This window comes from Bradysia coprophila (genome assembly GCF_014529535.1).
Source record: "Bradysia coprophila strain Holo2 chromosome X unlocalized genomic scaffold, BU_Bcop_v1 contig_117, whole genome shotgun sequence".
In the NCBI taxonomy this organism is placed as follows: domain Eukaryota; kingdom Metazoa; phylum Arthropoda; class Insecta; order Diptera; family Sciaridae; genus Bradysia; species Bradysia coprophila.
The window spans coordinates 723,218-736,291 of record NW_023503292.1 but is presented as its reverse complement, the minus strand read 5'-3'; the positions used below and the strand labels follow the sequence as shown (position 1 = coordinate 736,291).

General features: G+C 39.0%; 3 protein-coding genes across 5 annotated transcripts; 2 read left to right on the top strand and 1 right to left on the bottom strand.

Annotated features, from left to right (window-relative positions):
- Positions 1 to 3,933: 3,933 nt before the first annotated feature.
- LOC119067091 (max-like protein X) lies at positions 3,934 to 6,436 on the top strand. 3 transcript variants are annotated; one of them, XM_037169851.1, is made up of 5 exons: positions 3,934 to 4,127; positions 4,202 to 4,324; positions 4,413 to 4,600; positions 4,679 to 4,876; positions 6,019 to 6,436. In XM_037169851.1, the coding sequence occupies exons 1-5, from the start codon at positions 4,112 to 4,114 to the stop codon at positions 6,226 to 6,228; spliced, it is 735 nt and encodes a 244-aa protein (XP_037025746.1). In that variant the 5' UTR covers positions 3,934 to 4,111; the 3' UTR covers positions 6,229 to 6,436. The 3 variants fall into 3 exon arrangements, with proteins under 3 accessions (XP_037025746.1, XP_037025745.1, XP_037025747.1); XM_037169850.1 differs by having other exon boundaries at positions 4,410 to 4,600; XM_037169852.1 differs by having other exon boundaries at positions 3,935 to 4,104; positions 4,173 to 4,324; positions 4,410 to 4,600.
- Positions 6,366 to 7,968, bottom strand: LOC119067087 (tRNA:m(4)X modification enzyme TRM13 homolog). The gene is made up of 4 exons (XM_037169846.1): positions 7,751 to 7,968; positions 7,198 to 7,680; positions 6,655 to 7,132; positions 6,366 to 6,595 (listed from the first exon to the last, which is right to left on the bottom strand). The coding sequence occupies exons 1-4, from the start codon at positions 7,862 to 7,864 to the stop codon at positions 6,384 to 6,386; spliced, it is 1,287 nt and encodes a 428-aa protein (XP_037025741.1). The 5' UTR covers positions 7,865 to 7,968; the 3' UTR covers positions 6,366 to 6,383.
- Positions 7,969 to 9,381: 1,413 nt separating this feature from the next.
- Positions 9,382 to 10,531, top strand: LOC119067093 (transmembrane emp24 domain-containing protein 2). Its single transcript, XM_037169853.1, has 3 exons — positions 9,382 to 9,561; positions 9,638 to 9,718; positions 9,783 to 10,531. Exons 1-3 carry the CDS (start codon positions 9,510 to 9,512, stop codon positions 10,265 to 10,267), a joined length of 618 nt encoding a protein of 205 aa, XP_037025748.1. The 5' UTR covers positions 9,382 to 9,509; the 3' UTR covers positions 10,268 to 10,531.
- Positions 10,532 to 13,074: the final 2,543 nt, after the last annotated feature.

The following is a 13,074-nucleotide window of genomic DNA, read 5'->3' as shown; positions in this document are numbered from 1 at the left end:
GACCGAGTGGTCTTTCTTAGATTATTTTCGTTGGACTTTGGGAGACTGACCGAGTGGTCTCGTTTTGAATATTTTACGAGAATGTAAGAGACCAAACGAGTGGTCTTTCCTGGATTATTTTTCGTTGGACTTTGGGAGACTGACCGAATGGTCTCGTTTTGAATATTTTACGAGAATGTAAGAGACCGACCGAGTGGTCTTTCTTAGATTATTTTTCGTTGGACTTTGGGAGACTGACCGAGTGGTCTCGTTTTGAATATTTTACGAGAATGTAAGAGACCAAACGAGTGGTCTTTCCTGGATTATTTTTCGTTGGACTTTGGGAGACTGACCGAGAAGTCTCGTTTTGAATATTTTACGAGAATGTAAGAGACCGACCGATTGGTCTTTCTTGGATTATTTTTCGTTGGACTTTGGGAGACTGACCGAGAAGTCTCGTTTTGAATATTAATATTTTACGAGAATGAAAGAGACCGACCGAGTGGTCTTTCCTGGATTATTTTTCGTTGGACTTTGGGAGACTGACCAAGTGGTCTCGTTTTGAATATTTTACGAGAATGTAAGAGACCGACCGAGTGGTCTTTCTTGGATTATTTTCCGTTGGACTTTAGGAGACTGACCGAGAAGTCTCGTTTTTGAAAATTTTACGCGAATGAAAGAGACCGACCGAGTGGTCTTTCCTGGATTATTTTTCGTTGGACTTTGGGAGACTGACCGAGTGGTCTCACTTCAAGAAAATATTTTTTTTAAATACAGAGACCAAATCAGCAGTCTCATTTTTTTGAAATAGAAAACAACTGAGCGGTCTTTTTTTCAATATTTGACTCTGACCGACTGCAGAGACCTATGAGAGTTCTCTTTTGAACTTAACTTTTAATTATAAACGCAATTTTGTTTCTATCAAGTTTTGCTGCTGTGTTTGCATCGAGTTCTGTGAACAAGTAGCCATTTCGACGGCGTATTTATTTTGATCAGCTGGTATTGGTTTCGTAACTATTTTCTAAAAAACTTTATTACTCACATCATTACTGTATCATTAGTCTCATAAATAATTTAAATAATTAGGTAAAATAAAAGTTTAGTTCTAAAGAGAACTCTCAAAGGTCTCTACAGTGGATCAGAGTCAAAGTATGTCAAAAATTGAAACAGTTGGCCTCTGCATTTAAAAAAAAATATATTCTTGAAATGAGACCACTCAGTTGGTCTCTGCATTTCGAAAAAATATGTTCTTGAAATGAGACCACTCAGTTGGTCTCTGCATTTCGAAAAAATATGTTCTTGAAATGAGACCACTCGGTCAGTCTCATAAAGTCCAACGGAAAAAAAATCCAAGAGAGACCATTCGGTCGTTCGATTACATTCTCATAAAATATTCAAAAACGAGACTACTCGGCCGGTCTCATAAAGTCCAATGAAAAATAATCCGAAAAGACTACTCGTTCGGTCTCTTATATTCTCGTAAATGTTCAAAAACGAGACTTCTCGGTCAGTCTCCCAAAGTCCAACGAAAAATAATCCAGGAAAGACCACTCGGTCGCTCTCTTACATTCTCGTAAAATATTCAAAACGAGACTTCTCGGTCAGTCTCCCAAAGTCCAACGAAAAATAATCCAGGAAAGACCACTCGGTCGCTCTCTTACATTCTCGTAAAATATTCAAAACGAGACTTCTCGGTCAGTCTCCCAAAGTCCAACGAAAAATAATCCAGGAAAGACCACTCGGTCGCTCTCTTACATTCTCGTAAAATATTCAAAACGAGACTTCTCGGTCAGTCTCCCAAAGTACAACGAAACATAATCCAAGGAAGACCACTCAGTCGGCCTCAAAGTTTTTGTAACAACGGTTCGAAATAAGACCTATACGAAGATATATCCAATTTAGCAACACGCGTAAGGTGGCTGGCAGTCCAATCCTAAAGTTAAGCATCATTCGGCGCGGTTAGTACTTGGAGTGGTGACCGGAAAATACATTACGAAATAAAAAAAGGTAAAAAAAAAAATCAAATATCACTAAAATTTCTATCATTTCTGCGAATTATAAGAAAAAAATAAAAAACTGTGCCATCTGTGAATGCGGGAAAGAAACTACAGCCTAAAGACAATGAAATATCTCACAGATGGAAAATGGAAATGAGAGTTCTCAGATGGTCTCAGAAAATGTCGAAAAGAAAGTGATAGTTCTCAGATGGCCTCAAAAGGATCTCGAAAAAAAATTAAAATGAGAAAATATCGAAAAGAAAGTGAGAGTTCTCAGATAGTCTCAAAAGACGTCGAAAAGAAAGTGAGAGTTCTCAGATAGTCTCAAAAGACGTCGAAAAGAAAGTGAGAGTTCTCAGATGGCCTCTAAAAGGATCTAGAAAAAACTGAAATGAGACTTCTCAAAGAGTCTCAAAAATATTTTGAGTCTCAAACATAGTCAAATCTAAAAAAGAGACCACTCAGTCGGTCTCGTAAACTATTTTGAAAAGAGACCACTCAGTTGGTCTCGCAAATTATTAAAAAAGAGACCACTCGGTCGGTCTCGTAAAATACAGAAGAAGAGACTACTCGGACAGTCTCGTAAAATACAGAAGAAGAGACCACTCGGTCAGTCTCGTAAAATAGAGAAGAAGAGACCACTCGGTCAGTCTCGTAAAATACAGGAGAAGAGACCACTCGGTCAGTCTCGTAAAATACAGAAGAAGAGACCACTCGGTCAGTCTCGTAAAATAAAGAAGAAGAGACCACTCGGTCGGTCTCGTAAAATACAGAAGAAGAGACCACTAAGTCGGTCTCGTAAAATACAGAAGAAGAGACCACTCGGTCGGTCTCGTAAAATACAGGAGTAGAGACCACTCGGTCAGTCTCGTAAAATACAGAAGAAAAGACCACTCGGTCGGTCTCGTAAAATACAGGAGAAGAGACCACTCGGTCAGTCTCGTAAAATACAGAAGAAGAGACCACTCAGTCAGTCTCATACAGTCTATTAAAACATTTAAAACGAGACTTCTCATCGGTTTCGCAATCATCATCATCATCAATTCATCAGTATATGAGAAGAAACCAGTCTCAAAGGTTCGAAAAGAGACGTCTCACCTCCATACAAAAAAAACGGTCTCAAAAGGGGTCTCACATTCACTTTTTTTTTACCCGGGTACACTCCATTTACTCACCGTTTACCCCGTTTACGCTATAACAATGAAAACTGTTCTCTCTTTCTATAGCTATATCGTAAACAGTGAATAAATGGATTCAAAAATGTTTGAATACTATAAGATCAGTTCAGTTTGACCATAGAGATATTCGCGAGAGTAACACTGGTGGCACTGATGCTAATCGGTCCCCAAGAATTACACAAAGACATGTTTCAAAATGGAGTATAACTCTATATCACGTGTATGATTCACTGTCACTGATACATTGGAATTAGTTCTAGCAACGCACTTCAAGCAAACGTGCTATTAATGACAGCTGCCAAATAAAGTACTGATTTGTATGGAAAAGATTTCCAGATTTTTTTACAATGCCAAAATTTGTTCGATACACTGTCCACTTTCAGTACCCTATTTAGAAAACCACTCATGCTTGAAGTGCGTTGGTTCTAGATATAAAAAGAAACATTCCAGAAAGGAGTGCAAAAGTAGAAGTAAAGAGCAGGAGACACCAAAAACTGACTGTTTGACTCCATTTCGAGTACCATTCATGCTTGAAGTGCGTTGAGACCAACCAAAAATATAGTCTTTGTGCAATCATTAACTTCCAGACTTCCAACACTCCATCAATGCAAAGTTTCTCGTGTGTTGAAAGCTTTGCCTGACTTGTTCAATTATTTCCGTCGCAAAGGCGATTCAACGTTTTTAAAAAAAAAACTTCTGTTTTAAAATTGAACACATTCACAAAGTACATTTGACAGCTACACGCGCTGCCGGGAGAACTGCAAAAGAAGTAGTGTGGAAAAACCCTGACTGTCAAAAGTACTCAAGAAACTAAAATTAGTTGCAAAAATCATTAACATCGTATAATCTTATCAGCAGAAAGATTACTAATAATTTTAACTAAAGCACCTGGTGAATTTTATTGTAGTGTGGTCGAATAAATAGTGTACACACAAAAAAAAACAAGAATCGTAAGAAATGGCTGAGCATTATGGTGAGATAATATAAATTTTAAAAAAATTACTTGACATTGTGCCAGGGCACCATTGACAATAAACAAAACCTCAGACGTTGAAATGAAAACAGAACCATCCAGTCCGCCAGCAAAGGAGAAACAAACCTTTACGCGGTGTAACAGTTCCGGTAGTGTGCACAGTACACACACACCGAATTCATCGGCTCACAATACAGGTGGGAGAATAAACAATCTTGCTTGAAATTCTCATTTTTTTGTTTTTTGTTTTGAATTGTTACTAAATCACAAAATGTCAATTAGAAGATGACGATGATGACAGCGGTGACAACAGCAAAACAACAATAAGCTATAAAGAGCGCAGACGAGAAGCGCATACACAAGCGGAACAGAAACGGCGTGATGCAATCAAACGAGGATATGACACACTCCAAGATTTAGTGCCTACTTGCCAGCAAAACGATTCGTCGGGCTATAAATTGAGCAAAGCTACAGTAAATATTCAATTGAATTTTTATTGGACCAAGTCGAATATCGATGTTGGAATGTGTGTGTATGTGTATGTTCCGTAGGTTTTGCAGAAATCCATCGATTATGTTGGATTCCTACACATACAGAAAAAAAAACAGGAAGACGAATACAGTGCATTACAGAAAGAAGTGACCGCGCTACGGATCATTCAGAATAGCTACGAAAATATGCTGCAAAATCAACAACAGTCACCCGGACGACAAGAAGCTCGAATTAGCGACGAAATGAAATTTCAAGTGGTGAGTGCAGTCTCGATCGATTTCTTTTGATAATTTAGTTATTTAGTGATGGGGTAGCTCACTCGAACATTTGATTGACCTGTTGTGACGGTAGTCTATGAACTCATCGAATGAATGTCATCGTCTCGCTTTCGTCCTGCCTCGTCTTCTTGAGCCCGCTAATAATTTATCTTTCGTAAAAAAATGCGGATTTCTTGATGATCAAATGTCATCTCTTGCGAATTTTCCAATTCCTACAAGGAATATTACTTCAAAGGCTTTAAAATCAAGGCCTTAATACGCCTGAGGTTGTACACACGCGTAAGCTCATTATAATATGCTGCCTGACGGCATTTTGGTTTTCGTGGTAGTAGTGTGACTTCTATGGAGGGATTCCTTTGAAAAACAGCCCACGAAATCGGATGCATTTTTAATGGACTTTTTTATATGTGCCGCCAAAGACCCTAGAAGCCAAAATCACTTTTAAAAAAATAATCCTCGACTCGTGTGTGGAGGTGGAGGTGATCGAAAACATGCACTTTACATATGGAATTTTCTCCAGGTACATGAAATGTAAAAGGTCGTGTGGGGTGTCATTAGAAAGGCAATTGCATGTATTTTCGGGTCAAATCGAGTCTTATTGGGTTTAAAACCCGTCCACACTCAGATATGATCAGTTGAAAAAATGGGTAATACTTTCACTGAGTTTAAAATTCATCCACACTGGAATGTGTGCAGTGAAACTTCTCGACACAAAATGTACATAGTCGTGTGGGGTATCATTTGAAAGGTAATGTGTAATGCGTCATGTGCCTTCGGGTCAAATAAGGTCTTATGTGGTTTCAGTCTGGATGAATTTTAAACCCAATAAGTCCCCATTCGGCATGTGATTACCTTTCTAATGACATCCCACAAGACCCTGTACGGCTCGTGTAACTGGAGAATTTTTTTGGATAAAATACCTTTTAGGAACTTACGAAAAAGTCCAATGGAAAGTGCGTCCGATTTCGATAGGCTGTTTTTCAAAAGAATCCCTCTTCACAACATTTCGAGTTCGAGCAAGAAGCCATTCTTTTCTAATTTCATCCTTAACACCAAGCCCAACACAATGTCCTCTGTATCGCTAAAAATATTGGCGTTAAAAATCGTTGATTTCGTTTCAGTTTCGTGCCATCACCGACGAAATGTTCAAAACATTCGAAACGCTGCCAATGAACGACTTTGCCGAACTAACAACGGGCGTCCTGCCTTGGCTGGAGGGCCATTGTAAACCGCACATTCTACGGCATATCGTCAACCGAGCACTGATCGAAATTCAACAGGAAACATCAAAAACGAATCAAGAAGATTGGGGAAACGGCGGATGTTTATAGTTGCCCGTTGTTGTGGATGTGAATGCGGTTTTTTCATTTGCATTTACGGATATTTTTGAAATATGGACCGAAATGATCGCGACACTTCAGAGTAGTTCGATTTTTCCTGGCTGCACGAAGCCATGTTTAAGCATCAATTATTTGTTCAAACATTTTTATATTTTATTGTTGGACCATACGCCAATTAAACAAACGTTTTCGGGTGTTACATCGGATTTGACGTAGTACTTTAGTGACGCAGTGAATCCATTCTCGGATAAATACTGAACTCTTGCATGGTCTAATATGCGCTTGCATTTCATACCGATCCGTTCCCTCTCTTCTCGAAGTATTTTCGTTGTTCCACTTGTACGTTCGTCTGCTGTCTCTGTGAAACGCAAAGAGAATTGTTATTCATACAGACTCGACCACCTCTAACCAAAATACCTTTTTGTTCATTTCTCAGTGCAATTTCTTTCCTCAACTCACGACTCATTCCAGTTCCGCACACAGCCCAGCCAACCATTTTTGTCATAATGTCAAATTCCTGCTGGGTAACACCATTGTCCAGCAAAAACTTTTTTCCAACAAATGGACGCCAGGTGCATTGATGGTGACAGCACAGTGCGATAACGATTCCTTTAACACATTTCCGCGTCTGATTTCCATTTATCAAACATCGCAAAGTGACATCAGTGGCACCGCCGCATAAGTGTTTTCCAACGGCAACAATATTGTCGGCAAGTTGAGCTGCTTCCAGTTTATCCAAATCCAAATCGGAAATGTCGGCGCGAATTCGTTGCACGGAATTTCGATCCTCGATTTTGTTGTCTTTTTTATGCCGCAACGAGGCCTTGTCAACCAGCAAGACTGTGGATTGTTCAGTGTCCTTCATTGCCTCAGCCAGCCAAAATGATACTTGACCCTAAAGGCCCAACACCCGACGGTGCCATCAATATGAAAATCGAAAATCTTAAAGGGAAAATTTACCTTACCAGCACCGAACTCAATGAAACAAGTTTTCGGTAACAGTAGGTCCAACTGGTCCAGGCAACCCAGTATTGATGACGTTTGTGCCAAATGCTTTGTTGACTTGGAACCGTACGATTCATTACTCAATTCAGCGTTTAGCACCGGATGTGTGCAGATCATTTCTTTGATTGTTCCATCAACGTGATTGTCATAGATTTTGTGGACTTTGCCGATGAGTTCGTTCAATGCACTTTCATCGATTTCGGATAATTTCGTACACGAAGATGTTGCATTGGACACCTCTTCACCCAAATTTCTTCCTTTCTCAATGTACGACGGCACCTCTTTCACCCGAGCATTGCATATGTTCAAATGTTTTTTTAAATTCCACATATAAACGGTATGCTTCGGGTCCAGTGGGCATGGAATTCGATTCTTGAAGCTTTCTTCTGATATATGCGACAGTTCAGGATTTGTGTTCATGTGTTCGCCACAGTATTCCTGTTTTGTTGTTGGTAAATATTTGGTTCGTTAGTAAGACCTGTATGGCTTGAGTTTCTCAATATTCTACCTGTCCTTTGGCGACTGTCATTCGACAGTACCGTTTTCTGCGCTGAACAAAATGTTTGCATGTTTTGTCAGAGGTCTTTTCGGCTTTGAATTCATTTTTCTTATGTTCCGACATAATCGAAACTAATCTCTCAAAAGCTAAGAAAGTATTTAAGTACTACGGTAACTCCACTTTGATGATAAACTTCACACGTCATGAACTGAACTGTCAAAAAGTTGACCGGAGCTCGGCACATGTTCGATGGGTTTGCAATGAGAGATCAATCAAGTGAAACTTTATGCAAAGTTCTTGAACCTGAGTTTATGAACGAATGCACCAAATATCTTTTTCATATGAATGTGCGGTGTGTTTAGCCTTCTTTTCTCAAAAGGCCATAAGAAAATGACGTTTTGTTGACACTTTGTCTGACGACAGTTCGGGGAGAAAATTAATATTTTTTCTTCTATTGGGCTTAACAAATTGATAAATTAACAGTAAAACAGTTAGTCACACCTCGCACTAAGGAAAACGTTGTGTATAACTCTGAAAGAAAATAGGAACTTGTAACTCGAGCAAAACGTCGCTTTCTTCTCTTGGTAAACAGATAATCCTGCGTGCAAGGTAGTAGGTAGATGTGACATAATTCCCATACTACTACTACAACCAAAATCTTTAGGGACTTAGAAATTTACAGCAACTTTTGTAATCCAGTCATTACTGCCCGCATAAAAAGCTAAGGTAAATTTTGACAACATTGCTTTATTATTTCTTATTAGTCGAAATATTTGGTAATAAATACTAATGACTGAGCACTACCGACTAAACTTCCTTCAATTTCTAATCGCTGCTCAAAAACGCAAACTAACATTGCTTTAATTTCTAATTGTTGTATTGCTGGTCTGGTAATATTGAATAACTAAGCTGTTGTATTGCTTTGTTCCGACCAATTTTTTTTCAACGTAAAAAATGAAACATGTTACCGTTTACATTTGAAATGAAACGTTTTACCGTTTACATTAAGAATAGACAAACACAAGGACAAACGATGCTGATTGCTTTGTTTGTTTAGAAACCTCACTTACGGCCAATAACAAGTGAATGCGGGACCACCGGCTTAAATTGATTTCTGAACGACACATCGCCTGAGAGTAGACAGTAAACCACATATGTATAGAAATTCACCGTAACACTGTTACAGTGTTAACAATTATAATCGCTAGAAAAATTCCTTGTGTTCTGACATCGAACAAATCCCGTCCGCAGAGAAATGAAGAGTAAAAGTAGTTTAGTTTATTGATGATATCTTCCGTTGTCTATTGTAGCGGACATTTTTACAATTACCGGCTACTTAAATGTAAGAATATCGAACCCTAATCTTGCTTCTAAGACAATTACTGGTTTGATGTTTTCATGAAAAGCACCGTAGTGCCAGCTCTTCAGTACTCCAGTATAAGTCTATGTAGCAATTGCATCATAGAAATAGTAACCACTGTCATACCAAATCCACACTTTTTATTGACAAAAATACGAATACCGTCAGACACAACTTTGGATAACCCATCCGAAAAAAGGTTTGGCAATGTGCTGCATAATAAATGTTGTAGTGTAACCCATATCCATCTGTGCAATTACTGCCAACGTAAGAAAAGTTGGCAAAAAAAAAAATTGTGACAGCGAAGACATTTACGTGGCCAAAGCAAATCAACACAAAAAAATTAACTTCGAAACGACCACAATTTCGACAATTTCACTTTTAGAAAATTTTAGTAATTAACAAAATATGTGGAGCAAGCTACTTGTACTTTGCGCGCTACTGCTGCAACTGTTTAATGGTAAGCTATTCGGGGTCCCACGACTCATTGATGCTCATTGATAAACAAAACGATTCCTCTTCTTGTTGACATGCAGGTGCGGAATCATATTTTGTAGTCGTTGATGCCCATTCGGAGGAATGTTTCTTCGATCGAGTAGAAGCCGGAACGAAAATGGGTGAGTCTATTGATTGTTTGCGTGGAAAAGTGTGAATCTAAAGACAGTCTGTTCACCGTTGCAGGTGTCATGTTCGAAACGATAGAAGGAGGTTTCCTGGATATCGACATTCGCATAACCGGGCCTGACGGCGCATCAATCTACCAGGGAGAACGAGAATCAAGTGGCAAATATGCGTTCGCAGCCCACAACACTGGCATATACACGTACTGCTTCAGTAATAAAATGTCAACGGTGACACCGAAGACGGTCATGTTCACAGTAGAAATCGGTGAGGCACCTACTGGTACCGTTGGCGCTGCAAATGAAGCCGATTCCGGCCATACCAAACTGGAGGACATGATCAGAGAATTAGCTGGCACACTGACTGGCGTCAAACACGAACAAGAGTACATGAATGTACGTGACAAAATCCATCGGTCGATAAATGAAAGCACAAATTCCCGAGTGGTGATGTGGTCAACGTTCGAAGCTTTAGTTTTAGTTATTATGACCGTCGGTCAGGTGTATTATTTGAAACGTTTCTTTGAGGTGCGAAGAGTTGTTTGAGGATCGATGCCTTTTGACTTCACAAATTTTGGCGGTATTACGTAGTCAGAGATGTTTTGCGTGTATTTATTTTGTTCATTCGATTAATTCAGAAAAAAAAATATTTTTTTGGGGATTGCAATCAGATGCATCCGACAATAGCAACAGCAACCACAAGAGCAGTCAAATAGGATATTTTCAACAGGCAAGTTTCGATCTTTATTTCTATCGGTTTGCAGTCAATTGCAATGTTGGAAAATGAATTAAATAAATTTTTGTAAAAAAGAGCCTGCGGTGTTTCAGTTAAATAGTTAATGAGTCCTCTATTTCACTGGAGATATGTAGGGACACGTTATGTGGCAATATCATTTTGAACAACAGCATAAGAAGCTGCAAAGGCAAGGGTCTCAGGGTATGGGAGACACCCAAAACAATTGATAATATGAATCGAAAGAAATTATCGATAATTCACGCCATAGAGTAATCAAAGAAAGTACAGTTTTCGTTTTCAAAAAATTGTCTTCTAAAAACGTTTTATTTACGACCCTTTTATCAAAGATAAATAAAATATGAAAAGCGTGGAGACTAGGGCGTATCGAATTTTGCAAATTTTAAGGACCGCGATAGCCTGTGTGCGGAAAACGTATATCCTCGAAAACTGTGTCCGGGCATGTGGTTGATGGATCCAATGGAGCCATGGAAGAAGTCCCCCCGGGCGACTTTAAGTTTCCGAATGTCATAATTCGGAAAGTTGAGAGTATTTTTGAAAACAATGTTCTAGCGGAATGTAGAGCTTTGAAAACTCTACAAAACTACCGAAGAAACCGATGGTCCAAAAGGTGTCACTGCCAAGATTGCCTAACATCGAAAATGTGACCATTTGGTTTTTGACTTATATTTCCTGAGAGACAAATGATTTTGTTTAGCCTGTAGTATGAGATGGTAGAGGAGGTCGAGCACTACCAGTACACTAGGCATGTCCCGATCGGATATACTCTTGAAATCACTTTTATAACATTTGTGAATGGAATTTTTAAGAGTGGCCACGTCGCCCACGAAGCAAGTGCAGACACTGCAACCGGTACTGGTGAGTCGAGGACACCTTGGCCAGTAAGTATGCATAATATTCCATGACAGTAGCTGAACTCTTTCACAAAATATTTGTTATTTCGATGTGGCACATGAATTGAAAAACTATACTACGAACTTCAATTTTTCGTAAATATATCGAAAAATATGTATAATCTGTGTATTTGCAACGAAATCGACTTCTTACTACTATTCGTGGTTGAAATAACTAATTAAATCGATTATTTCTCGTTTTTCTCATAAATTCAATTTATTCAGATTTTGTAGTACAAAGTGTGCCACATCGAAATCACAGATATTTTGTGAAAAAGTTCAGCTACTGTCGTGGAGTATTATGCATACTTACTGGCCAAGGTGTCCTCGACTCAACAGCACCGGTTGCAGTGTCTGCACTTGCTTCGTGGGCGACGTGGCCACTCTTAAAAATTCCAATTAAAAAGGTTAAAAAAGTGATTTCAAGTGTATAATGGATCGGGACATGCCTAGTGTACTGGAAGTGCTCGACCTCCTCTACCACCTCATACCCCAGGCTAAAAAAAATCATTTGTCTCTCAGGAAATATAAGTCAAAAACCAAAAGGTCACATTTTCGATGTTAGGCAATCTTGGCAATGGCACCTTTTGGACCATAGGTTTCTTCGGTAGATTTGTAGAGTTTTCAAAGCTCTACACATCCCGCTAGAACATTGTTTTCAAAAATACTCTCAACTTTCCGAATTATGACCATCGGAAACTTAAAGCCGCCCGGAGGACTTCTTCCATTGCTCCATCGGATTCATCAACCACATGCCCGGACACAGTTTTCGATGATCTACGTTTTCCGCACACAGGCTATCGCGGTCCTTAAAATTTGCAAAATTCGATACGCCCTAGTGGAGACTTCATTTAAGTGTTCTAACTATTTAGCCTGTTTTCGAGTTGGCGACTTCACGACAATTTTCAAGTCTACAAAGTGATTTTTCTCGAATGGAATGCATTGAGTGTGGTATCGTTAGAAAGGTATGACCTCTGACTATGAGATAAAAATTAGCTTCGATCAAAATATGTCCACTCACTGAACTTTTGTGACAAAATGGTTTCAGAGAGGTGTATGAAATTTCATGAAATGATAAATTTTGTATGGGGAAGGAGCTGGTCCGATTTTACTGAATGCTGTTTTGAGCTCCCAATAGGTCCCTGAATCGATGTGCGTTCTTAGTTTTTGGGCGCATTTCGGAAAAACTTCTTTTTTGTTGAGGAGGGGCGTGAATTGATGCATCAAAATCGATATTCGATTATCACACTAATTATCGTTCATGCTCTAACGGCGCGCGTATCACCACATTACAATTACATCTGGTACTCCTTTTGTTAAAAGTTTTGTTTTACTTATTTTACAGTTTTAGACGGTTTGTTATGTAATGACCTGTCGGAGACCCAACCGAGCGATACGAGCGAAGCGAGCAACAAAATTGTATCTACAGTAATGTCAAAATCACCACAAATGAACATGATATTAGTTAAAAGATTCATTATGTTGATGCAAAAACACATCGTCAGCCGTAACAGCACATATTCATAAATATTAGATTTGCGCACGGGCCTGCCAGTTTACTTATATGTGCACCTGATATATGTAACATCGTCTACAACGGACCGTCAATTCGTAAATTTACTCCATTTAGATGCTGAATCAGTTGGTAAACTAGTTGGTAAATGGGATGCGCGAAACCCCCTAACGCGTTAGCAACAAGAGTTTAT